This window comes from Filicampus tigris, chromosome 21, assembly GCF_054856515.1.
Source record: "Filicampus tigris isolate MCC_2025a chromosome 21, RoL_Ftig_1.0, whole genome shotgun sequence".
NCBI classification, from domain to species: domain Eukaryota; kingdom Metazoa; phylum Chordata; class Actinopteri; order Syngnathiformes; family Syngnathidae; genus Filicampus; species Filicampus tigris.
In genome coordinates, this window is record NC_141237.1 from 4,059,542 (window position 1) to 4,086,496 (window position 26,955).

At 45.6% G+C, this 26,955-nt stretch overlaps 1 protein-coding gene across 4 annotated transcripts in view; it reads left to right on the forward strand.

Moving 5' to 3' along the window:
* The window catches only part of ncoa2 (nuclear receptor coactivator 2), a 34,138-nt gene that overhangs the window by 5,443 nt on the left and 1,740 nt on the right, over positions 1 to 26,955 (forward strand). The window contains exons 1-19 of one of the 4 annotated variants that reach the window (XM_086021235.1): positions 2,805 to 2,893; positions 3,702 to 3,787; positions 6,981 to 7,088; positions 7,605 to 7,777; positions 10,019 to 10,122; positions 12,013 to 12,190; positions 13,978 to 14,169; positions 15,128 to 15,229; positions 15,653 to 15,793; positions 15,887 to 16,034; positions 16,272 to 17,505; positions 22,611 to 22,812; positions 23,310 to 23,507; positions 23,620 to 23,790; positions 24,379 to 24,514; positions 24,596 to 24,770; positions 24,924 to 25,226; positions 25,654 to 25,731; positions 25,810 to 26,284. In XM_086021235.1, coding sequence (XP_085877361.1) covers positions 7,000 to 7,088; positions 7,605 to 7,777; positions 10,019 to 10,122; positions 12,013 to 12,190; positions 13,978 to 14,169; positions 15,128 to 15,229; positions 15,653 to 15,793; positions 15,887 to 16,034; positions 16,272 to 17,505; positions 22,611 to 22,812; positions 23,310 to 23,507; positions 23,620 to 23,790; positions 24,379 to 24,514; positions 24,596 to 24,770; positions 24,924 to 25,226; positions 25,654 to 25,731; positions 25,810 to 26,284 — 4,099 coding nt within the window. In that variant the 5' untranslated portion in view covers positions 2,805 to 2,893; positions 3,702 to 3,787; positions 6,981 to 6,999. Of the gene's footprint in view, positions 1 to 2,804; positions 2,894 to 3,701; positions 3,788 to 6,980; positions 7,089 to 7,604; positions 7,778 to 10,018; positions 10,123 to 12,012; positions 12,191 to 13,977; positions 14,170 to 15,127; positions 15,230 to 15,652; positions 15,794 to 15,886; positions 16,035 to 16,271; positions 17,506 to 22,610; positions 22,813 to 23,309; positions 23,508 to 23,619; positions 23,791 to 24,378; positions 24,515 to 24,595; positions 24,771 to 24,923; positions 25,227 to 25,653; positions 25,732 to 25,809; positions 26,285 to 26,955 lie in introns of those variants that run through there. The other 3 variants (XM_086021234.1, XM_086021236.1, XM_086021237.1) reach the window with 3 other exon arrangements.

The window sequence follows — 26,955 nt, forward strand, 5'->3', positions numbered from 1 at the left end:
TTGTTTTTCTTCCTCACTGCAGGGGGTTTGCTCAACTGAGTCTCTGTGTCCTTTCTCCATACTGCACTAATGAGATATAGCTCCATGTGAATATTCTCCATAAATCAACACGCCAACGCCGTCTGTCTGCTCATGTCCTGTTCCGGACTTGATGAAAAATGTACTCGGTGCTAAGACATAGCATGGTGGCCCTTAGTATTTGCACTTCGTAAATTGTTTACTACATTTGAAGGGTATCAAAATGTGTATTCTGCCAATAGTCTCCCCACTGATAAAATGGGAAAACTATACTGTACTGTAAAATCTTTAACTCTCCTCTCCAAGTAACACCAGAATGACCAAAATAAAATAACAAAAAAAAACTACAGCGCTTTTATTTCTAGAAAGTATCTTTAATATTGTTGTAAGCTATTGTAACATTATGCATTCGGGATTACTGCGCTTATTGGAAAAAACAAAGAACGATTGGTGCTTAAAAGCTGCGTAAAAATTCGACCTAAATAAATGTTTGAAAACAATTGTTAAAGGGTAAATGCAAAAGTGAAATACAACTGAACTGCACTTTGTCTTTCACCACAATTAAGGCGCAAATATAACGCACTTTGATCACTGCTACCGTTGAGGATCGTTTATTTCCCAAAAGGAAACAAAACAAAGTACCTTTATGACTGTGATTTCTTTGCCCCTTAAAACGTTAAAAAGAATCTTTGTCATCGGGTCTACCTGACCGGCTTGTCAGCCTGTTTGAGCATGGGGCTTCCTAGCGTTAAATAACAAGAGAGAAAAAGAGCCTTTTTTTTTTTTTTTTACCCCGCTTCCCACTGTCTGCTCCAATTACATGTTCCTCTGTCAGGTCCTAATCAGCTAATGCCGACGGTTTTAAAGTCATGCCCTAAAATGTCCTCACCACATTAAAGCGGCAAGACACCATCTACCTCCAGCCAAACATTTTACAACTGTGTCCCCCTCTTGAGGATCGTCTCAGACTTGAGAGTTAATAAAGTCAGTGACATAGTTGTGTCAGCTGACGCCCCTCCCCCCCCGCCACCCCCCACCCACTGTACAGCCTCGGGCCTCGACTGGGACTCATTCCATACAAACTGTGACAGGCATTAAATGGCGGCCGGCAGCGTAAACGCTGCGCATGAGCTCCGCAGTTGGTCACGAGACGAGCATCTACTTCCTGTATTTCTTTCCTTTGACCTTTTATTGCTCTCGTGAAAAGGATTGCGTTAAACCCGGGTGCCGCGATGGCTATGCTGCCTCCCGATAGCGCACGCGACCGGCGTTGACTGTCAGCGAGGTCGCCGCCGAAGCAGCTGCCATCGGAGCAACAGATGTGCCGGCACCTGGTACGAGTCGGTGTCTCCATCAGAGGCAGCCGTTGAAATCCGCTGGCGTGGCGTCAACGCGTTTATAAATACCTTCCAGTGAGCGCGTCTGAGCACCGGGTGTTATCAAGAATGCGCCTCTGAGTTTGTTAGGCCCCGGGAAACAAAGTTCGGTTGAAATTCAGAGCTGAAAGACTTGTTTGTCGAGCTTTTGCACCTTCTTTTTTTTTTTCCCCCCCCCCCTCCATGTTTACACATGCAGATAACAGCGTGGTGAGCACAGCCGTGGACTGAACCACCGTAGTTGCATTTCTGAAGCAAAGTGAAATTTGTCATTGTGTGTGAAACCAAGCAAACCCCTGAGATTTAATTTTTTTTATTTAGAATTATAAACATCAACATTTAAAAAAATTACCATTTCATGGTTGCTTTTGTCATGTGCATTTATTGAATGGATCTTGCGTTCCTGTGCTGTTACTTGATTTGCTAACTAGAAACAAAAGACGCATCAACTTGCTGCCTGAAAGAGTTGGGAGTAGTGAGCAACACGTTATTTCTCTCCTATTAGCTAAGGACTCATTGACTGGTTTTGCCTAGAACAGGTTGTGGTGGTAATCGGAACTGGAAGAAGTTTGCTTTTAAAAGACGATTTCGCGACCACAAGCAGAGGATGCAATAACTCATTTGCCGCCTAAATGGGTTGCGATAATGATCAAATCAGGAAGAGATTTGCTTGGGGGCGGGGGGGAAATTTGGCGGCATTAGGAGGACGCCTTGACTTGTACGAGCGCTAGTGATCTGAGTCGGAAACATTTTCGGAAAAAAAATGTTGGCCAAATGCATTTCACCGCTACCAACAAAGAAGTCGTCCTAATTCCATTCATTGATCGAGGGCATTTGCCCGAGTGAATGCACGTTCCCACCCGACAAAAACAACCCCCGCCACCCCCGCCAGGCGTCTTTGCAGTGTTCCCCGCGTAAATTCAATCTTCTCTGAATTGCCGTTCATTTGTGGATCTTAAGCAAACCTTTAGCGTGACTCATCCAGAGCAATTAGATCAGGTGTTTTCATTCTTATTGAATTGAAGGCCATCAGTGGGTCATTCCGAAGGCACCGGGTCGGGGCTCCATTGGCGTTTAGCCCCGCTGTGACCTGCTCACTTTCTGCCTCATGATCCCTTCACCCCCTTTTTTTTTTTTTTTTTTTTTGTCCCGTCTCAACCTGATTAGCTCGCTCATTAGCATTGTTATCCCAAGCTGGGTGTCAAAGCCTCCACAAAGACGTACGGGCTGGCAGCGCCAACTCCGCGGTCAGACGCGCTTGAAGTCGTTTTCACACAGAGGTTCAGTTCGTACTGTTTACCGTATATGCCTTGTTTTCATCTTTGTTTTTTCTGGGGGGGGGGGGTTTCACTTTGTCCTTTGAGACTTTATCGCTTTGTAATTTCGTGTGGCGCCTTTAGAGTTTTTCCGGACTTTGCTGCAGAATAGCTTTACGCACAGTCAGCGTTCCCGCCTCTATTGCAACTCTGATACTACCTCCCAAGGAGGAAAATTGCCAGGTTGATTTAGTGTTTTTTTTTTTTTTTTTTTTCTTCTTCTTCTTCTTCCCCACACCCTCCCTTTGTCCTGTCACTCGATCCGCCGATCGGGCACGAGCATGTGACGGCCTTAGAGCTCAGAGGAAATTCCTCCGCAGGATGAGAACTTGAGCGCCTGGCAGGAAAGTGAAAAGAGGAAGGCTGAGAAATGCGGAATTATACGAGAGGCGTTACTTGATTAGTTGGCACAATAATGATATCCAAAAGCCCTGCAGAGCTCTCACACCGGTCGCAAGTTGCATTTTCTAATTATCTAAAGGCGAACACGACTTCTCCGTGTGTCTAATTAATTGTGTGCCGTGATTAGAAAGGCACACGCGACGTAATTTTCATGCCCTCCCGGGAGATGAAAAGACCCTGCAGACACTTTTATGCTAACGCACTATGAAAACTGACATAGATGGCTGTGAAAAACGTCAAACTACGTATCTGGACTAAAAATGTCTAATATCATGCCAGTTGTGCGCCATAGTGTCTATGTTGCTGCAGTTGTTTGAATTGTGGGTTTATTGTTTAAAAAAAAAAAAAAAAAAAAAAAACTCATGAAACAGGCCCAGACAAAAATGAAGGTGTTGGGACTGTTGCCAACCTCCCTGCACCTGGTCGCAGGAGATGAATAATATGAGTGGTATCAAAAGATTTACAGCGGGGTAGCAACACTTTTGTGTGTAAATATCCCAGGCCAAAACGATACTTTCGTGCCCCAAGTGTCTTGCGTTTTCAGATGGTAAACGTGCCGACTCATCATCCTTTCTCTTGTGCCTTTCAGCTTGCACAAGTGGACGATGCTTAGAGCTTTCCTGATGTTGACGTCTTGCAGCGATGGCCTGAGGGACTCTGTGCACTGAAACCAAGGTGATCGCCGGAGGGGGTGGGGGGGGGGGTCTCTGTTATGGTTTGAAAATGCCAGGAAGTGGATCCAGAAAATCACCCAAATAAGTATTTATAGGCTATTTTGACTCACTGGTTTTTTTTTGTGTTTTTTTTTTTTACGGCTAATAATGGCTTCTTTGAGTATCAGATAAGCCCACAAGGCTTTCCTTCTCCTTTCGCTTCTTGCTTGACATTTTCACTGTTGTGCAAGAGTGAGTCCGCAACGTTGTGCGCAGAAATCCGTTTCCTAAAATCTCTATCACCACTCTGAAGGGTTTTTGTGACATTTCACGTTTGCAAAGAGGGCGACATATTTGTGGATTTTTTTGATTTTTAAAACATTTTTTTTTTATTGCTTTCTACCTAAAATAGCCAGATATGATTTTTTTCCGTGAAGCCCAAACTGAACAAAATATCGTTGTACAGCTTCAAGTCTCTTTTTTGAGAGCCGGATGTTCGCTATTTGTCAAACCGCTGTTTATTGTGTCTCTCTTGGCACCACTGGACACCATGAAGTGAATTTCTTCTCTTCGTATCTCTCATGGTGACCCTCCTCTTCCACTTCTTTTTCCCGCTCCCTCAACCCTGACCTTGCGTCGAAACATCTGCTTCAAGGTAACGGCAGCTGTCGGCAATGAAGAGAGTTTCTGAGCTTTACTGACGTAGGCTTTGATAGCGCGCTCCCTCTACTCCCCTTCCTTCGAAATGCTTTCTGTGAGTTTTGGCTCCTGGCACCTCTTTTTTCTTTTTTTTTCTTTTTTCCCCACCATACAAATATTTGGATGTAAATCGAGAAGACATGAGTCCTCAGGGCCTACCCCAACGTTTCCGCCTAAAAGCATTCGGGCGAAATGGCATGTTTCGTCCCTCCTTTTTCCCTCCCGCCGACAAGTCATGTGACAGATGGATTACATGCGTGGTGGTAGGGCCCCTTATTATGATGTCGCGGCTTTTTGATGGCGTTCAATACGGCCGAGCTGTCTCCAAGCATCACACACCGGGCGTGTCTCTGTAATCAAAGCCCGGCGTAATCGTAGGGGTGGCACATAATAACATGCCAAGCACCCCCATTGGCAATCAAAACATTGATGTCTCCTCCTTTTTCTTTATTATGTCTGATACAGTGAGTGAGCTTGCCTTGCGTGCTTCTGCGCTCAATTAGTGCGGTCGTATCAGCTGAAGTGTGATTGCGCTCTATCAATAGAGTTTATTTATCGATAATACTTCACTCTGACCACATTCTCAGAAGGTTGGGTAAGCTAGCAGCCCCTCTGTGCGGATAGTATCTCGCACAAGCACAGTGGCACATTCAGAAAGGGATACGACGAGGCACGCCGGCCGTAGCAATAAATTCAGTGACGATCTTGGGTTGTTTGGGTCCCAGCTAACCGGCTGCCCTGCCGGCAGGGTTAGCTCGCTCTGAATGATTAACGGCATGGAAACAGGAGCACAGAACATTCAGAGAGAGCCTCTCCCAAGGCATTTCAAACAAATCGATAAATTCAACGTCAATTTCCCCCCGTAGTCAATCGGGGAACTTTGGTCGGGTTCCCTGAAAATGCATTTGCAGGCCGTCTGTTGTATGCTAGGCTCTAACCGCTTGACTGAGTAATCAATCGGACTGTTGATGTTGCACTTTGCAGAAAAGAAAAGATTTAAGCTGTGTCTTTGATGCACAACAAATAGGGGGCGGGGGGTGTTCTGAAGTGAGAGCTCTGGCAGCCAATCGTGACGCTTGCGCAAAATGTCGCGTCGTGAGTTTTCATGGCCATCAGTGGATAATTTCCATGCTTGTTCCAATTCAGATTTTTTTTTTTTCCCCCCCAATGTCCGTCAACATCCGAGTACAATACTGGATAATCAAAATGTCTCCAGTGAAATCCAAGCTCCTTGTCTCGCTCCTTGTCGCCTGCCTGGCTATCGCTAGACAGGACGGCTCCAGCTATGTCCTGGCTCTGGTGATATCCAAGATACAGAATCAGCAATGACACGCACCTGCCATCACGTCCCGCTTTCAAAGTCAGGAGATGTTCTTGGCTCTCTGCCTGTCGGAACTTGTTAGGTCAACACGGCATCCGAAATCAGTTATTGACCATTTACTCTTCTTTTCATACCGCAAGCGCTCCCGCAACGCTTTGTTGACGTGTCGACTTTTGAGGCACGAATCAGAAAGTTTCGAGCCGCTGGCGTATTTAATGTGCGGATGGATGTATCGCTTTTGTAGGAGTAGTCCGGCCGGCCAGGTTTCGAGTTGTCACCAGCGGGCTCGGCCCTGCGCAGACTGTCTGGCGGCCTCGTCATTGAGACGTGCCTCGCTCGTACGCGGGAGCCCCCCGCTCGTATTGGTCTCCCAACATACAGTGACCCGCCGTTACTGCCATGTCAAGGAGAGACGACGAGGCACCCAATCACATCCAACCCTGGCGGGACGGGGCGCGGCCAATCGGCGCCTGAATCCCCATGGTAACTTGGGCGACCAATAGGAACAACTTGAGTCACTTAAGCTATTAAGAGAGTTTAACAACCTGATATCCGCTGTCATCGTGAAAAGAAAAAGCATCACCTCTGCCGGTGACAGGGGGGTGAGGTTGTTAAAAAAAAAAAAAAAAAAAAATCCCAATACAAATGAGCTGAACATGGCGTTGAAGTCATTTGTCATCCACGCGGTTGCCCCTCTTGAGTGTCTAATCACCTTTTCCTGCCTCCAAAGTAGGTCAGCCCAGGCCAGAAGCTTGGTTTTTTTTTCTCTCTCCTAAGCTACGCTACATCTGCTCTATATTGCGCTGCCGCTACGCTGCCTGTCCTGCCTTATGTAATAAAGGAGGAGTCGGCAAGCAAGTATGTGCGCTTGTCATGTTTCCATGGCTGGAGTGGATCACAACATGATGTGTGTGCCTTCTTTTCTCCCCTCTAGTGGGGGCGGGCGGTTTGTTCTCCTGACATCAAACTATGGAGTCGAGAGTTTAAAAAAAAAAAAGTATAGGGGCTGCGACGAGGCTTTTTTTGTGTTACCAAAGGCTTGCGCAGAATATGAAAGCCTTGAAGAATATGTACCGTGGTTTCAAAAACTGTCCATTTCAAAACTGTTCAAACCAAAGAAATCAAACCTGAATATTCTGAACTCCAGTTTCCGCACTGGTGCCATAACTTTTTTAAACCTTTTTTTAATTTACAGAGGCTGATATGCATTGAGGATGAGCGGCATCGGGGAAAACTCGTCCGACCCTGCCAGGGCAGAGTCGCGAAAACGTAAAGAATGTTCTGCTGAACTTCTTGGACCCAGGTAAGGCTCGACATGCTCTTTTCTATCACATCTTTTAGTAATGCCATTGGGAGTACCTCATTTTTTTTTTTTTTTTTTTTTGCATTGTTTGTTTTATAAGTAGACAATCATTGATGGTGCATGTAAAAATAAAATAGTATCTAAAAAGAAAAGATTTAAGATGCTTAAGGTGCCTCTTAATAAATGTGAATAATTTTGGAAAACTTAATTAATTCTTCAAGCAAAAAGTGAAACTATATATTTCTAAAATATATAGTTTCACAACAAAAATATTTCATGTTTTTTTTTTTTTTTTTTTTTTTTTCTTGGGGGGGATAATTCCAGTTTACAGCAAACAAAAACTCAAATGAATTTAGTTGAATGTGAGTTGTCATTAAATGCACTGTAATCCTGCTCTGGATTTGTACCAAACATGCACCAAAGTGTCATTTTGTGGACATAACATTTGGACATAGTTATACACCTTAAATTTTTTTTAAAAAAGTGGTCACTTAGGAATTTTCTCCTTGTCCGCAGTCCCAAGCGGAGCAACGAGAAACGCAACCGCGAGCACGAGAACAAGTACATCGAGGAGCTCGCCGAGCTGATCTTCGCCAACTTCAACGACATCGACAACTTCAATGTCAAGCCCGACAAATGTGCCATCCTGAAGGAGACTGTGAAGCAGATCCGGCAAATAAAGGAGCAAGGTACGCACGTGCCTAGCATGGACCAATGCCTGATATTCTTAATTACATGAGAAAGGCTCCAGGAAAGTTCCCAATTTTATTAAATGACACAAAATTGGCTCGACATGTCCATCATTAGAGGACGTGTGATAAAGTGTCAAGAACACGTCTGAAATTGAATCTTTTTTTTTTGTTGGATTTTTGTCCGATTTTTCAGCGGTGCATTCATGAAAAAGGTGTCTGCAGAAAAAAAAAAAAAAGCCCCGACAAGTTTCGCCGATGCACGTTTGGTGGACGTGTCAGTCACAACGGGGACAAAACAATAAAATTATAAAAATATTCGCATCCAAGTGTGCTTTATGAAGTTTTGAAAGGCGCCCCATGCAATTGAACAGCATTACGATTGATGAGTGTTCAATCGCTTCATCGTGTAACGTGCATAATCCAGAGCGCTCTGTTGGCGTTGCCTCCACCGTCCCGAGCCAGAACATCGAGCCAGAACATCAGGCACATCAATCAGCACCGCTCAATTATTTGCCCAGATGCTCATTTGAGCTCGTTTGGAAGTCACTTGAGGCTCTTTTTTTTTTTTTTTGTGGATGCACCGTTGTCCTTACGTTTGTATCAAACCACCCGTAAAATTGCTTTTCCTGTCAAATAATCCAAACTAATAGAAAGTCTTTTAGATCCAAATATAGTTTGAATTTCTCATGTTGCTGCAGAGGGGAGTATAGACGGCGCGAGTAAGTTTAGACCCAGATCGACGCGGTGTGGTCTAATTATATGCGTGGACAGCGATGTCATCTTGTTTTATGGGACAGGAACTGTTATGTAACATGAGCAATCTAATATATAGGTTGAAAATCACCCTAAAACTTGAGTTACATCACAGCGCAAGTCAACAGCATTTGGACGGACAAGCCACGCAATGTTTTTTTTTACTGTTTTTATAAACTAAGGCAGTTCATACGGGAAAAAATCTGCCTCAATAATCTTAATTTGCCAGTTATCTGAATATCACTGAGGAAAAGTGTAATAATCAGATTGATTGATGTGATATAGTTTAGTAAAAGAAAAAAAAAAAGGGCCTACTTTTCTGAGCTAAAGCCATCACGTGCCTTCAAATGGCTTGCGCGTAAGCAAATTTCCACACATAGCTTGCGCAACGCCACACAGACGTGCGCATTCATCTCTTGGGGCGTTAACGATGTTTGCATCAGCGGGACCCCGCTGGGGTCCAGCGGGGGGCCGCACGGCGGCGCAGCTGCACCCGCCCCGCCCCCTCGTCCCCGGCCAGGCTATACGGAGCCATCAGTCAATGTCAGCGCGGCCCCTCACAAGAAGAAGCGCGCCTCAGACGCAGGGAGGAGCCCATCGCAAAAGTCGCCTCTCTGGGGACGGAGCAACATAATCCGTAAACAAGCCAGCGAGTGTACGGCCGCGTGGCTCTATCTCAGCTAATGAAGGCGGCGAGTGTTGGAGCCAACAAGCGGCGGCAGTGTGACGAAAGCTGTAAAAGGCTGCACTCCTTTAGGCTATGTAAAAAGATAGCATATTGTTGTTTAAGGCGCAATATGGTTTCGGGGGGGAACTGTTTTATCACCAATAGCGTAAAGTGAGTTGAGAATGTGTGTTAAGAACCACAAATGCACATGACAGTAAAGGGAAGAGTTGACCACTGTATAAGACTCAATAACACTATTCACTCTTTTCTTGAAGTACGCTATACGGACTTGATTGTAACTCTAAAATGTTACGTTTTGAATTGTAAATCACTAACATTATAATAACTCTGAATACTATGATGCTATTGTCATGACGTCTTTTTTCTCACAATGTTACAATGCAAAATGAACATGCTTTGTTTTAACACAATTTTACATTTGTCATCTTTTTCTCATATTACAACTATTCTGGTAACATGACGCAAATGACCATTGTTTTTTTTTTCCTTGCAATATTACGACTTTATTCGCGCAATATTCCGTAATTTTTTTTCTTCATATTCCAATGTTATTCTTGTAGTATTGCAACCTCATCTACACAAAATCACACATTGTTTCAATCCCGTAATATTACGACGCAATTCACACAAAATTAAAATTTCTTCTCTTAATGTTAATACATTTTTTCTCATACTACATCTTTTTCTATTTTTTTCTCGTATTACCGTTTCATTTGGATTATTTTACAGCTATATATGTGAATTAAAAAAAAAATTTTTTTTTAATTATTTTTAATATTCCCACTTTATCCACACAGAAAAAGCGGCCGCCACCAACGAGGAGGAGGTGCAGAAGGCCGATGTTTCGTCGACGGGCCAGAGCGTGATTGACAAAGATGCCTTGGGACCCATGATGCTGGAGGTGGGCATCTATACTGTGTGCACGTTTCAAAGCCGTCCGCCGAGATGCCGTAAACGAGCTCAAAATCCTCTCCGACCACTTTTAAATCAGCCGGCGTCGTGCGGTGGCCCCGCTGTCCCGCCACGGAGCACTAAAGTGCTTTCCGTCTTAAGCGGCAACAAAAGCAACAGCCTGCTCCGGCGAACCACTGAATCCCGCCCACCTCTCTCTCGCTCCCTCTCCTCATTTCACGTTTCGCTCACGTCGGCCTTTAGATATGTCCCATTGAGGTCTATTTATAGCGCTCCTGGTCCGGCGTCACCGAATCGACACACTGACTCGTTGGGGCTAAATATAGCTTGTGTTCATTTAAAGGATGCGCTAAGAGGGAAGCGTATAGGCGAGAAAAGCACCCGCGACCGCTCCTCTGGTGCCTGACGAACTTGGTGTACTGTGAAACAAAATGCTAGTATTACCACAGCAAGGTCACAGTATTATATTGTTTTATCATATATATTTTTGGCCACTTTTTGTTTTCCTCGTCATGTGACTTTTTCTCCTCGGTGCATTTTTTTTTTACTTTTTGTAATAAGAAAATAAAAATCTAACAATGCCTTTTTTTTTTTTTTTTCCCCTCATTCATAATCTCTGTTTTCCTTTTTTGATCCAACTTTTTTCACATGATAAAACTTTTTCTGGTATTAATGAGACTGTCCCCATAATACAACATATTTTCCCATTATGCAACTTATTTTTTCCCCCACTAACAATGTAGCTTTATCCTCGATCTATCATGGACTTTTTTCACGCATTATTGCGATTTTGTTCCCGTAGATTATTCATTTGAACTCTCGTGAAATTGCCAAGTAGCATTGCAGTGCGACTGTGGTCTTTTTAAACCAGAGCACGAACATTAGCATATTGGCCCGTAGCATTACGCAAGCCCGGTCTGGAAGGAGGCTCCTCCTTTTCGATGTGTCCTACTTGTCCGGCGCGTGGCCTTTCTTCACACGGGGATGCACTTACCGCGCCGCGATAGATGATGTCGGCCGCCGCTCTATTTTCAGATGGGCTTGACTTTGGCTAACGTCCGTAGACATTTTCATAGCATTAAAAATGTACGGACGCCCGTAGAAAACAATTAGTCTAATGGTGATTATCCTCATCACAAAGGTGGAAGAGGAAACACCTCAGATTAACAAGCACTAGAATTCTATTTTTTTTTTCTCTTCCCAAAGGGCTGCGGGTGATTTGATGGCCTAATTGCCAACATCTTGTGCGTAATGGTTGACCTGGGGCTGTATTTTTTTTCAATTAAGCACTTCTCCTCCTCTTCTTCATTCACCGCTCTCGTGCTTTTGTACTGGAAGAGTGATGGATGGCCGGATGGACGCGGCAGTACTGCGTAATTTTGCAGCCATATTGGTACAGCTTGTGCTTTGTCAATATGCTGCATAATTACTAAACAAGTACAGATAACAAGCAAAATTGCCCGGAAACTTGTGTGGATGAAAAAACAAAAAGTAGTAATTAGGCGCAGTGTGTTCGATATCAATTTATTTCTGATTATTCGATTATTCACTCTTGGAGAACTCAGTGATATCGAGTGTACCGTAGCATCTAGTACTTTTGATATGTCAAATTTCCTTTAACACAATAACAAAACATTGTGAACAAAATCTTTCTTTCGGACGCAGTTAACAATTCGTTCGATGTGTCAAACTTACTCGGTCAGGTATTGTTTGCCTTGCGCATACGCCCTTAGGGCTGGTATCGACATCCTGCATAAGTACCCGATACCTAAAAATAAGGCCTTACAGTGCTACCTTTTTTTTTTCTTGATGGGAAAAGAGTGATATTAGGAAAATAAGATACTTGAAGTAAAACACATCATATCATTGCCCCGCGCAGGCCCTGGACGGCTTCTTTTTCGTGGTGAACATGGAGGGCAACATCGTGTTTGTGTCTGAGAACGTGACGCAGTACCTGCACTACAACCAGGAGGAGCTGATGAACACCAGCGTCTACAGCGTGCTGCACGTTGGAGACCACGCCGAGTTCATCAAGAACCTACTGCCCAAATCCCTCGGTGAGCTTGACTTTTAGCCATTTTTTTTTTTTTTTTTTACCACAGATGGCTTGACTTTTGGGCTGTATCGCAGACTTTAGATGTGTTCCACTATTTCATTGAGGTCATTGCATATAATCTATATGTTCTTCATTTTCTCCTCTGCTGGATGGCGCGAGTCCCCCCCAGCGCTCTTCTTCCGTCTAGCCCCCTTCTCGGCTAATTAACTTCCTTTTTCAGGTTCTCTCCCCTGTCAGCCGCCGCTCCCTTCCTATAGTCTCATCTTCAGCTGCGTTTTCGCTGGCATCTTGCCATTTTGTAGTTCTCCTGAAAAAATAGATGGAATATAAAGCCTGAAATTGTACTGTTTGGCGAGAAAAAAGTCGGAATAGTGTGAGAGCCAAATGTCAGAATTTTACCGCAACAGTCATATTATGAGAAAATAGTTATAGTTTTACAGAAATAGTCAGGATATTACACAAAGAAAGTATTATTATTACAGGAATAAAGTCATATTAAGAAATCGTGTAATCGTGTATGACAAAAAAGTTGTAATTTTACCTATGTCAAGTTATATTATGATGAAATTGTTAGAATTTGACGAGGATAGTGGTGTTACTCCAAAAATAGTTGCATCATCACAAGAATAATCATGAGTGAGAAAAAAGCTTGAAATGTCAAGAAAATAGTCATAAACTGAAAATTTAAAAGATTTGTATGATATTATCTGTAAGTAGTCAGAATTTTGAGAATAAAGTATTATATAATGAGAGCAGAAGAAAACAACCCATTATTTTACGCGAGCATAGAATTTTAGGAGAATAACTCAACATTCTATAAACTTGTATTACAAGAACAACATTTTGCAAAAATATTCATATGAGGAAAAAATGTATAATTTTAGGGCAATAGTGCTAATGCGAGGAAAAAAAGGTGTATTACATGAAAAAGTATCATCAAGTCATGTCAGGAATAAAATATTATTAGTAAGTTTTTTTTTTTTGTACAACCAAGTCACTATATGATGTCTATTTGCATGAGTATGACAAAACCAATTTTTTACCCTTAACATTTGACATCCGCTTCTTTTTGCCACTAATCAAGCAGCGGAGGTGATTTTCAATCCATGTCAGAACCCCCATTTCCCCCCCCTCGGTGCTTGGGATTGAGGTCTGACGAGTGCCCGGCCATCTGGGCGGGAGAGCGAGTGGCGAGGAGGAGTAGAAGCACCCGGGAAGAAAAAAAAAAAAGCATCAAGCGCGGGGCTGTGTCCCAGATAACTGGGAGATTATCATCAATGCAGCGAATGAGATCAGCAGATGGAGTGGGACGCGACTTTGCTCGAGTGAAGCGAGTTGTGTGCGCTTGTGCGTTTTCGAGGAGATGCATATGTTTGGCTTTGTGGAGCCGGACTGCAAACTTTATAGGGGCCCTGAATTTTTTTTACTTTCCCACAAAAATCGGTAGATCATTTAATATAGCCCACCACCGCTAGTTCCAACCAATATATTATCTCTCTCTGTTAAATACGGCCGTAGATGAACTTTCTGTTACTTGATCGAGCAAAGCTACTACTGTACTGTAGAACCTGTGGATGGCAACACCAAGTGTACGGAAATAATACCTGCACCTCACGTGCATATATTTTGGTTTATATGCACAAAGCTGTGAAATATATACTGGAGGGTATATACATATCATGTTGAGTACTTGCACATACCTTGGGTCAAAGGCTTTCCAACGTGCGAATGAATCGCGGCTTTTGCAGCGTCTTTTGAATTTTCTCTGACTGAATCGGTCTCCCCCAGTCAACGGCGTGCCGTGGTCCAGCGAGGGTCCGAGACGCAACAGCCACACCTTCAACTGCCGAATGCTGGTCAACCCGCACAGCGAGAGCCCCGAGCAGGCGCACGAGCACGAGCCGCAGCAGCAGCAGAAGTACGAGACCATGCAGTGCTTCGCCGTGTCGGAGCCAAAGTCCATCAAGGAGGAAGGCGACGGTACGCGAGTAGAACGAGCCATTACATTGAAAAATGGATGAATTCTGGTGCAACTGGAGCAGGAGGCTTGAAGATTTAACTTATAATCCAATAGCTGCCCTGCTCAATAACTGGAGAAACAACATAATGAAACATTGAGAAATGGTGTAAATAAATACATAAATAAGCGGGATTTTTAGAATTGTGTTCAGCTTTGCAGCTACATTTTGTCACCCTCTTAAAATATTGGCTCGAGTCACATTTTGACCCCAAAAAAAAGCCATCAAAGTCTCAGGATGCTTCCCACCTCTGCTAAAATTGTCTCCAACAGATCATTCAGTTCTGCCCCTGCAGTAAAAAAATTAATGCATTTTATACCATCAGTATTTAGTTCAGTTTCTGTAAAAATGACTTTTTAGGGGCGTGACAATTAAAAAAAAAATATTGCTTCGACCATGCTCAAGAGGCAACAGATTGGAAAATAGTGTATTTTTAATTATATTAATATATTTATAATAACATATGAATATATTAATGTTTTTATCATTTCATTTCCATCACCTTGGCATTGATCTTTATCGAGGGGCATCAAAATGGCAAAAAAAAGTCATAATTGTCGATTTTAACAAAAAAGTATAGAAACACTCTATAAAATTTCAACTCTTTAAAAGAGGTGACTTGAAAAGCTGCATCACTTCACTCCCACCCGAACACACAGTGACACTCAAAAGGTCATCACTTCCCTTGCCAAGCATAGCTGCCCCTCCCCATGAAAGACGAGGGGTGGCGGGGGGTGCGCCCTGCTCCCCATCCTCATTAATAACCCTATTAATGATGCTGCCTGGGAATAACATGCATTTCATTTTCCTGTCTCCCCCCCCCCCCCTCTCGCCATCATCCTCCATCCTCCCCCTTCCTTGGCGCTTTCAATATGCTTCTATATACGTCCTCATCTCCGGCTTCTCTCCGCCGCCCTCAGACTTCCAGTCGTGCCTGATCTGCGTGGCTCGCCGGGTTCCCATGAAGGAGAGGCCCATGTTGCCCACGCACGAGAGCTTCACCACACGCCAAGACCTGCAAGGTACCAAGAAAGCACAATGCGGTCCAAATGCACCTCCGTCAAGAGTCATTCGAACGTCAGAAGCGCGAGGCAGACCCGGCACCCACTTCGCCACCGCGCTGCCCTCGATGCTAACGCGCTAGTCCAATTACAGCCAGCATCGCAAGCGCGGTCTTAACGAGATCCATTAGCCTGACAGATGGCATGACCTGGTTTCTCAGTTGAAGCACATTAGAGTGTACCAGGTGTACCTAATGTTGTGGCGTTTGACTGGAAGCTTGCGAGTCTTGCTGACATTTCTTCATTTACCGGTACAAGCATGGTCACAGAATGGATGAAATTCAGGGGAAAAAAATCTCTCCTTTTAGGGGTGCCTACATCCCAAAAGTTTCAGTCAAGCTAAACGTGCCCTCGAATGAATTTTGAATGTGTGCTGTTTTCAAGGCAAGATAACCTCCCTGGATACCAGCCTGCTGCGGGCCTCCATGAAGCCGGGCTGGGAGGACCTGGTGCGTCGTTGCATCCAACGCTTTCACCTGCAAAACGACGGCGAGATGTCCTTCGCCAAACGCCATCAGCAAGAAGGTAAGTCACGCTCGCCGGCGACGTTTTTGTTTGCGGCTCTGTGACGGGATTGTATATGCTGATTTCTTTCTTTTTTTTTTTTTTTTTTTTCAGTGCTTCGCCACGGCCAGGCGTTCAGCCCCATCTACCGCTTCTCCCTCTCGGACGGAACCATCGTGTCGGCCCACACCAAGAGCAAACTGGTGCGCTCGCACGCCACCAACGAACCTCAGCTTTACATGTCGATGCACCTTCTCCAGAGGTATGTCCGAAAGCTGCAACTTTTTCCCTGCATATTGATGTCCCCGTGAATGAGGCAGTCACCCTTCCTATCCCATTTCAGTACAGCACTGAAAAATATCAATACATATACGTCACACACTGTAGTTGCTAATAGTTTGTATGAAAACGCTGCTTCAAATGGAGGAGCACACCCGAGGTCTGCCGACCGCTTTGAGCTAGCGTAAACGCCGCTTGCGTGTTGTCGTTTGACCTCCAGGGAGCAGACGGTGTGCGGCATGGGCCAGGACACGGGTCCCGGCGCCCAAGCCACGGGCATGGCTCCCAAGCCCATGAACTCCTCCACCCCGTCCATGACTCCCCCAACCCCGGGCAGCTTGCCAGGCGCAGGACCTCCGGGCCAAGACATCAGCAACAGCACGCCTTTCTCCCCGCCGGGCCCCGGCGGCCCCAGAGAGCCAGCGGCCATGGGGGCGCACATGCAGGGCTACCGCTACGGCTGCCCGCCGCCTCACAGTCACGCGGCCGGAATGCAGCCGCCGCAGCAGGGCCAGAACTGGAGAATGAACAGCCCCTCCCGCGCCAGCCCCAGCCCGGTGGGCGGCCCGCATCCTCCTCAGCAGAACTGCATGCTCTCCCCCAGGCATCGCGGCAGCCCCGGGGGGGCGGGCAGCCCGCGTGTCGGACTTCACTCTCCGTCCCCGGTGGGGATGAGCGGCGGCGCGGCGGGCAGCCATGGCAACAGCTACACCAGCAGTTCTCTGTCAGCCCTCCAGGCCTTAAGCGAGTGTCACGGCGTCGGTCACGGGCACACGCTGGGCTCTCCGGATCGGAGGATAGGCTCCCCGGCGAGCGTCCTGCCGGGATCGGGGGCTCATCCCATGTCAAAACCGGGACCGGGTTCGGCGGACTCTTTCGAAACCGGGCCGGGCGGACACCCGGCGGGCCCGACGGAAAGCAACCCGGCCGAGCCGAAAGACGAGCGCGAGGACGACGCTCACTCTCGCCTTCACGACAACAAGGGGCACACCAAGCTGCTGCAGCTGCTCACCACCAAACCGGAGCCTCTGGAGACGGCGCTGTCCCCCAACGCGGGCGCCGAAGGGAAAGACGGGGCCGGGGTCCGCGGCGGGCTCCCCGGAGTGACCACGCACGCCACATCGCTCAAGGAGAAACACAAGATCCTCCACCAGCTGCTCCAGAACAGCACGTCTCCCGTGGACCTGGCCAAGCTCACCGCCGAGGCCACCGGGAAGGAGCTGGGCCAGGAGCAAGGCCCGGGTGGCGCCGGCGCAGATGGCGCCCCCAAGCAGGAGCCCCTCAGCCCCAAGAAGAAGGACAACGCTCTGCTGCGCTACCTACTGGACAAAGACGATGGCGGCTTGAAGGACAAGGCGCCCAAACTCGAGCCCGGGGAGGTGAAGGCGGAAGCGGGCAAACACCCGCTCATCAAAACGGAGAAACCAGATGTCGGGTACGATCAAGCTGAACAGGTCAGTTTCTTTGTTGTTCTTCTTGTTGTTTTCTGCTCGGGCTACACACATACCAATTTTAACATCTTAAAATTGCAGCACGTGTTGTTACAGTTGCAGTTAAGGAAAACTACAGAAATAACAATAAAATCACATTTTCATTGACAAATTCAAGAGGGCTTTTAAAAAGAAAAGAAAAACTAACAACCTACATTTTACATTCATAAAACTTAACTAAACTATACACTTGTAGCAAAAATGTCCTTTTGTCAATTAATTTCATGCATGAGCTTTTGGGGTTAATTTTCAATGTATTTCTGTTTGGCCATACAAAAGAATGAATAAGTCGTAGTTAAGTTATTGCACAATACCTTTTGTGACCCTACAACAAACAAAAAAGTAAACAATAAAACCAAACTAAATGAAAGCATTTTCTAAACCTATGATGACCCTGGTCCACGCAGGATGCCTTTACTCAACCCAGGTCACGCAATATTTTGACATTCAAATACCTTTGTAACTACGACAAGCAGCCTCTGCTAATTAGTTATAGCGTTAAGTTCCAATAACCAAAACTTCCTTCTCCACAGCCCGCCGCTTCCCTTTTGACATTGTGCGCGCGTACGCAGCGCACGCCCGTAGTGTGATGGAAGCGCTCCAGTAATTGCATGGCTACTCCACAGAAAACTCACTTTGTCAAATTCTGGCAGTTCCGCTCGTTTTTGCGATTTTTTTTTTTTTTTTTTCTTCTTCTTAACTACAGGTGTCTCGACCAAAACGCAAGATATCTTTAAAGGCTTGGTTTGGCGGCGTGAGTAAAGGGAAGCTGCGTCCCGCCCGCTTCAAACGGCTGTGACATTTGGAAGGAGCCCCCCGCGGCGCTTGGGCCATTTGATCCCTGCTCGCGTTTGGCCCGGGAATCTGCGGGTTTGGCAGCCAACTCGGGTCATGGCTGGCACTGAAAGAAAGAAAGAAGGGGGAAGTGAGGGAGGAGGGGATCTGGAATGAACAGGGAGAGTGTTGCTGGTGAAATTTCAATGGCCATGTCCTGCATCATCGGTGGGAAAAGTGTGGCCCGGGGGCCACGCACACCACTTATATTCTTTCCTCTAGCGCCCTTGAGCATTTACAGTCCTGTAGTAATTTTTTTTTTTATTCATTCATCCCATTAAATAATTAGATTTGTTTTTTTAAAAAAAAACAGTAAATGAAGCAATTTTACATGTACCATAATTATTTTTTTAAATGTCTCTCATTAAAATCATTTAATTGATTTGTTGTGAAACATTAAACAATTGTGGGTACATATATATATATATATATATATATATATACATATAACCTTTTTAAAACTGGATTATCAAAAAATTGGTTAATTGAAATAATTATATGAGAGAATTTTATCATTAAAATCATTCCAATTTGATGATTACCAGACTAACTTACCAACACATATTTGGCCTCATCTACCAATGGCCTGCCCCACCTGTCCATTTTAAAAACACATTACAGACATCCACAGAATTTCTGTCCGGTTGGATTTGAAACAAACATGCTTTGTAGAGCGTGTTCGTTGGAGGCTAACGTGTGGAGGAGGGTCTCGAAATCAGGTCAGATCATGCGCCGCATTGATTGAGCCCAAGTAGATAGAAAATGCAGTTTCTAATTGATGCCATTGGTTTGTGCCCTCAAGCTCAAGAGCTCTCTGGTTATGTAGCAGGACAACAACCCGTAACATACCAGCAAGTCCTCTGCATTGCAAAAATTGAGGAACTAAGATTAAATATCTCAAATCAAGGCAGAATATTATTTAAGCCTTGTTTGTTTTAAATAGATTTTTACAGTATACTTCCTGTAATGCCCTCATATATGGGAAAGGAGAGCCACTTTTCAGCCCTTTACTGAACGCCGGGCAAACCAAAAGTTTACAACGGCAATACAGGCTGTTGTGATTGTGAATCCAAAACACCAACCCAATGAGTATACTCGCACAGCAGCTGCCGTGGGCCACAGCTGACGCCCAGACACTCACGTGCAGAATTGTTGATGTCACACATCAACCTGCCAAGCCCCGCCTCCTTAAGGCACATAACTAACGCAGAATCCTTTCAAGTGTTGTCAAATACTGCAAGTTTAAAATGGATATAATAATTTTGTCGTCTAATATGTTTAAATGTGTTTAAAGCATGTGGGAGGGGTAAAACTATATCATTAAAATTTTGAGTTTTCACCTATGTGTGGGACCATTGCCGGATGAAAAAAAAAATCTGAAATAATTTAGGAGATAAATACTCGTTCACGGCACTGTACAGGATGTGAAAACGAGGAGTGCGTGATTTTTGGGGCTCGGATGATAAAGACCACCGTAGTATGGAAACAAAGAGGGGAGAGACACGGGGAGCCGCACACACACCCCAGGAGAGCCCAGCCTCTCGGCAGGCGGAGTGAACACGATGAGCCATATGCTGTTGCGTGTCCTCGCCGCTGCCATGGTGATAGTGCCGACGAGGGAGCCACTTAGAAATAGAGCCGGCAGCGATGCTTTGTTTTACGCTGCATTGGGGGTAAGGGGAGGAAATAAAAGTCACTTAGTGGCCACCACAATCCCCTGATCTCAACCCTATTGAGAACCTGTACCGTAAAGCATCCTTAGATGGAGTGGTGGGCAAAGTTTGATTTGATACAGAATCAGGAAGGACTATCAAATATTTTTAGAATTGCGTCTGCCGATTATCCATCGATTGAGTAACTCCATATGACCAAATAACGTGAGCACAAAATGTAACTGTACCTAATGTATTGTCCGTCCTTATTCTTCTTCTGTAGGTTTTTGTTAGCCGGTGGCAAATCAGCCTAATGGTGCGTTACCGCCACCAACTGATATTGTCCTTCCACTGTCATGAAACCAATGTGAAATGAGGTCTGCGGATGTCGTGAAGTTTGCCGCCGCCCCCTAGTGGTGGAGTTCCGTAGCAAACACGTAACTAACTTTGTGTTTTTTTTGCTCGTGACTTAAGACAAAGAAATTGGACAACATCGGCTCGTATTGCGAAAACCTCGCAAGTCAAGGCACCACTGTAGGAGAATTTGTGGTGGCGGTCATATTTTTTGTATTTATATTTTCTGTTTGCTTTTCATGGTGGTTTTGTTTAACTTAATTTACATTAAAATAGATGCTAACGTAATTTGGTGAGTTATTCACTCTAAATTGCACTGACCTTTTGGGTAAATAAAAAGTCATACGTCTAATCATTTGAAAGGCAGCGTTCAAGTATATATTAAGTGCAAAATGATGGGGGCTCATTCCCCCGTTCTCGCAGTGCGCGTGTGTGTGTGTGTGTTGTCTTTAGTCAGGGACGCTGTGACGACTTCATTATCTGGCGAGTGGGATGCTGGTGAATGGCTGCTCAGCCATGTGTGAACGATGACTACTCGATTTGGAAAAAAAAAAAAAAAAGTCTAACCTCACCCACTGCTCTCTCTCCCACTATCGTCACCCCCCCCCACACACACACGCAAACTCCCTCCCTCCTGTAATGCTCATGATTGTTGGAGAGCTGAATTATTGATGCAGGACTACATGTGAAATCAGAGCAGAGTTGACTTGTGGCGAAAGGCAGCGGGGAAATATGCGTGTGTTAATTTTCCACTGTCATCAACTTTGACCGACATGAGAGAAATCACTCGTCCCCCCCCCCACCCCCACCCCGTGATGTGGCCTCACTGCCCAAAATTCCCTCTTTGACATGGCAACTTTCTTCCCCCAACTGAACGGAATTCAAATCCATCCAGTGAGCGATATCTCGAATCAAGCAAAAATATGCTTGTGCTTTGTCAAAATATTTCTTCCTACCATTTTTTTTCCCTTCAACGTCCTAGTAAGATATTCATCATAACTAGTAGTTAACATTATCCTGTGTCGCCTAAAATAAGAAATTCTATCATTCTTTTTCATCCCACTCCCAATTGTCAAAATAAACATAAAACAAAGAGAATTACACCCTGTGTATTTAAAACAACCATAAAGTTGGCTTTCAGTGTAATGCTAACGCTAATCAAAACAAATGATGCAGCAATAAGATGTACATTGGCAATATAACGTTTTTCACATTCATATGTGTTTTTTTTTTTTTATGCTTACACCAACTAATATTAGTGCAGTACTGGTCAGCTGAGAAATGAGTTGAAGCCTTATTATGATTGCTTTCCCTTCCGTTTTTGCAGTGTACCCGCCATGTTCCTGCACAGGATGTAGATCGCGTTACACCGCTGCCTTGGAAAACGGGGAGAGATTGATAGAAACAGGAGCCATTAAGTGTAAAAGCAAAGCGGCGTGGCCAAGAGAATAAAAAGTGAAAGGGCGGGGGGGGTGGAAGAGGGAGGAAGCGATGCAAGTGAGAGTGTACAGGAGCATTACATCATTCCTGACCTCATTAGGGCTTTTCACTGTCTCACCCCCCCCCCCCCCTCCGCACTGACTGTAGCACTCCCGTATAGCCTGTCACTTGCCGCCAGATGAAAGTGTATGAAAATGTTAGATCACAAATATCATGGCCAAAATGATCATAATTAGCTGGATTAACACGCTAATGCTAAACGTAAAGAAAGGTCTCGGGTACAGGCTTGTTGTGCTGTTATTGACCACGATTCGCAAACACACGCTCAACACACAAACTAGCTAACCAAAGCTAACAGCAGGCAACTCAACTCGCCGACGCACACGTCACTCACCGGCGCCAGTAAATATTCACTTGAATGCTGGTCTACTCTGTGCAAGTGGCCTTTAAAAAAAACAGATTTCTTCATATTTGAAGGTTTTTCAAAAAAGAATCATTATAATTACCTGCCGTGGTAGACATTTATATAGTAATTCATTGACTAGTTTGGTTACTTTTGGAGGCGGGGGGGGGGCAATTTATAACTAATTACTTTTCTAAAGGTATTTGCCCATCATTGTACTGTCCTGTTAAAACAGCTGTTTAGTAATGCGCCACCCAGCCACTCTTGATTTGCTGCACTCTGGTGGCCACTTGTAGCACTTGCAACTTATTTACCTCAGGCCCCTCCTGCTCCCCATGCCTTCACATTTCACAAGTGTCATCCATCTCCTTCCCCTCTGCGCGCAGTCGTCGGAGCTGGACGACATCTTGAACGACCTGCAGAATGCCCAGCCGCAGCTGTTCTGCGAGCCGCGGCCCGTCTCGCTGCCCAGCCCCATGGACAAGCAAAACATCATCAACGACATCCTGCAGATGTCCGACAACAGCCCGGCCGCCGCCGCGCAGCATCCGCAGCACAAGAATGTTCCCGGTGGCATGGGGCCGACCAGTGAGTACCAAAGTACAGTGATTCCCAGCCACTGTACCAGCAAAAGTACTCACACTCTGTGAAATAAATACTCAAGTACACACACACACACCTGAAAAATCCAAGTCCAACTTCATAATTTTTCTGTGGTTGAAACCTTTTTTTTTTTTTTGTTATCCGGTAAAGTGCGCTCGCTATGCACTATTCCAGAACTGTACATAGTATTTATTCAGCTACCGAAACTCAACTTTAAATAGAACTCGAATGAATAACGACAAAATAAATTGGCTCCACTGTTGGTGCGTGAATATTTGTGATTTAAAGGAATATTGTTCCCTGAGCGTGATGCTAATTTTCTGTTAGCCTTTCAATGGGATTTTGCATTGACTTTAGCATTAGAACGTGTGATGTTTCAATAAAAAAAAGTATGCCTTGTATAAAAATATGATATTTGTGTACTTGTTTCTGATGTGTGGTGGACGTCTTCTGCGTTGCAACTCATTCACTTTGCATCACAGATTTCGGGGGGGTGCGGCCGGGCCTGCCGAGCAGGGGCGGGCCGGTGAGGAGTGTGTCGCTGGAGATGAGCGCGTCACCGCAGTACCCCATGAGGACCACCAGCCCGTACACGCTAGTTCAACAACAACAGCAGCAGCAGCAAAGCATGGTGGGAGGACACGGCATAATGGCGAGCCAGGCCAACATGGTCGTACCAGGTTTGTTGCCAGAACAGTCTGTTTTGTAAATTGTGATTTTTTTTTTTTTGAGACACACCCTTGAACTGTAGTCCAAGGACCTCTACTCACTGTCACTCTCCTCTCCATCCAGGGCTCATGGGCCCAGGCGCTCCTCGGCAGCAGCAACAGCAGGAAGGCTGGGCGGGCTCAGCCTCGGCTCCGCAGCTGGCCCAGGGTCGGATGGGCCCCGGGGGCGCTCCCATGAGGCCTGGCGGGCAGCCGGGGCCCCGACAAATGCTCCAGACCTCCATGATGCCCAACGGTGAGGAATACCTGTGGTGTGGCCCATCACGGTGAAGAGCGACATTGCTGCCCATCTACTTGTGTTCATTTGTCCTTTAGTTCCTAAATGTGGTTAATTCAAATGTATGTGCAGTAAAATCTCCAGTCAGTATGCCATTATATGCAGGTTTGGGGAATGAGCCCTGCTGTGAATAGCAAAGAAAAAAAACGGCAGTAATTGGCATCACCACCCCCAAAACTGTTTAATATCGTTCAAACTATAAAAATGCACCCAAAGATCTTAGAACAGTCGAGATGTATCCCGTCAACATACTTCAAAATTCCTTATTTTGTTTTAGCCAGTGCTTTGGCACCATCTTGTGGCGCCTTAGGGCGTGACGATTGTTTCCACAGAAGAAAAAAACACATCCAAGTGAATTTGCAAATAGTGAATTGTGAATGAGCGAACATTCACTTTAATTCAAGTTAAGGAACAATTTTATGTGCATTTCATATCCATTGATGTTTTATTGTTGAATTGTGTAATTAATCATAAATTACAAAACCAAAATGTCTTTAATTGCAGACCCCTAAAGTTTTATTTATTTATTTTTTGGTCCCCCTTTAGCCCAAGCTGACATGGACATCGGTATGGTCGGCCACTTCTCCCAGCAACAGCAGCAGCAGGCTCCGCCCAATCAGACTGCGCCTTGGCCGGACAGCATGATGCCCATTGAGCAGACGGCATTTGTCAACCAGAACAGGTACCAAAAACTCACAGTCTCGGCCCATGTCGGATGTTGAGCAAACATTTAACACCCCCTTCCGCATTGTCCTCTGGCCAGGTCGCTGCACCCGACTCCTCAGGACGACTTGTTGTGCAGCATTGGCCTCGGCGGGGGCGAAGGCGGTCAGGTGGACGAGGGGGCCCTCATGTCTCAGCTGTACACGGCGCTGAAGGATTTCGACGGCCTGGAGGAGCTGGACCGGGCGCTCGGCATTCCCGCTCTGATAGAACAGGTAAGCTCCAAATCCCCCCGTCGTGAAAAGGATACTTGCAAAATCACGCGATTATAAGATTACAATTTAAAAATCGACTATCTCTGGCGACAAAGGCAGCTTCACTCGATCTCCTTGTTTTAGTGTTCATTCTTTTTCCCACGACCCTTTCAGAACCAGACGCTAGACCAGGACCAGTTCCCGCAGGATCCCTCCTCCATGATGCTGGAGCAGAAGCCTCCCATGTATGCCCAGCAGCAGTTTGGCCCGCCCCCCTCGCACATGGCGCAGAGGGGCTACCCCGGCGCGCCCATGCAGGAGCCGGGCTTCCACCCCATGGCCGGCCAGATGCCGCCGCGTCCCGGTTACCCCATGATGAGGATGCAGGCCCGGGCGGGGCTCAGGCCCGGCGGGGTGGTGCCCAACCAGCCCAACACGCTGCGGCTACAGCTGCAACACCGGCTGCAGTCACAGCAGGTTAGTCGCACTATTGAATTATGTTATTATTCATTTGTAAAAGGAAGACCTTAACCATGCTTACAAATGGGCTCCAGTTCGGGGAAAATGTTTTGTTCTAGTTTTCATTACTATTAGTATTAGTTTTTTATCATACATGCAGGCTCACAATTGTGGTAAATTGAAGTATTGTAATATCTTTTAAAAAATTAATTTGGGCTTCCTTAGAGGGGAAGTCAATCCAAACATTTTTTTTTTCAAGAATATGTTCTATGCAAGCCCACTAGTTGAAACAAGGCATTCAGATCAATATTGCTTTTGTGGAATAAGAGTTAATGCACTCGTTTTTAGCCATCGCTGGGGGGCGGCCATTTTGTCACTTCTGTCGCCTGAAAATGATAGTTTGTAATTGTCTGTTTTTGCTTTCTCTTACCTTCCTTCCAATCAGAACCGACAGCCAATGATGACTCAGATGAGTAGCGTGTCAAATGTGAACCTACCTCTAAGATCCAACGCGCCCAATCAGGTAAGCCATCAATCGCCGCCGCCCCCCCCCCTCCTGCAGCTGGAGAACATGGGCCCACCTCTGTGGTCTTCCCCGCAGGGGACCATCAACGCCCAGATGCTGGCGCAGCGTCAGCGCGAGCTGCTGAGCAACCACCTGCGGCAACGGCAGCAACAGCAGCAGCAGGTCCAGCAGCAGCAGCAGCGGAGCATGGCCATGCGGGCGCAGGGCCTCAACCTGCCGCCCAACATGAGTAGCCCGCGGATCCCCCAGGCCAACCCCCAGCAGTTCCCCTACCCGCCCAGCTACGGTACCGGTACAGGCCTGGCCTCGCCACCTCCCCCTAGCAGCCCCTTCTCCTCCTCCTCGCCTCTTTCCTCCCCCAGCCTGCCGTCTCTCCCCGCCAACCCCCAGCTGCACTTGCATGGCACCTCCTCCTCCTCTTCCTCCTCCTCCACCTCCTCCTCCTCCTCCCAGCAGATGATGATGGGAAACACAAACATGATGGGCGGACAGTACGGGGCCGTACTCAGCCCCCAAATGCAGCACAGTGCCTTTCAGTTTCCCAACTCAGGTACTGCTCCCGCTACCCCCGGCCCCCACCACACAAATACGTGACAGTTCACCCTCAAATCCCCTTTGTGTCTGTTTGTGTTTGTGTGCGCACCATCAAAACACCGAGGTCATTGTAGTTAACAAAAATTAACGAAATAACATGTCAAAAATTAAAATGTTTCAAAAATGAAAACTAAATATCAGGTTGATAAAACTAACTGTAGTTATACCATGCATTTTTTTTTATCTTGAGACAAATGCTTGGTGTATTTAAAAAACAAAAACAAAAATTATGAAATCTCAACTAAAATGAAGCAATTGAGCTGGTTATACACTTTCTGTCCACTCGAGGGCGCCATAACCAGAGAAATCTAGCTCTACTTCAAGTCGTTATGAGCATCTATTGACTAACTAATCTTGATTTTTTTTTTTTTTTTTTTTTTAATTTATAAAATATTTTCAAAACAACTCTAGTTATGCCGTAAAGCTTCTTTTGGACATTGTGTCTTTTATCATAAACCATCAGAGGCCGATTCATTTTCCTTTCTGACCTCATCGCTTCCTTCCTCGCTTGCAATAAACATCCCGAATGCCCACTTGAATGCATTGAATGACACTTTCTATTCTTTTTTTCTTTTTTTTTTTTTCTATTGTAATGTAATTTTGGTCTTGTCTCCTTGACCCATTTTC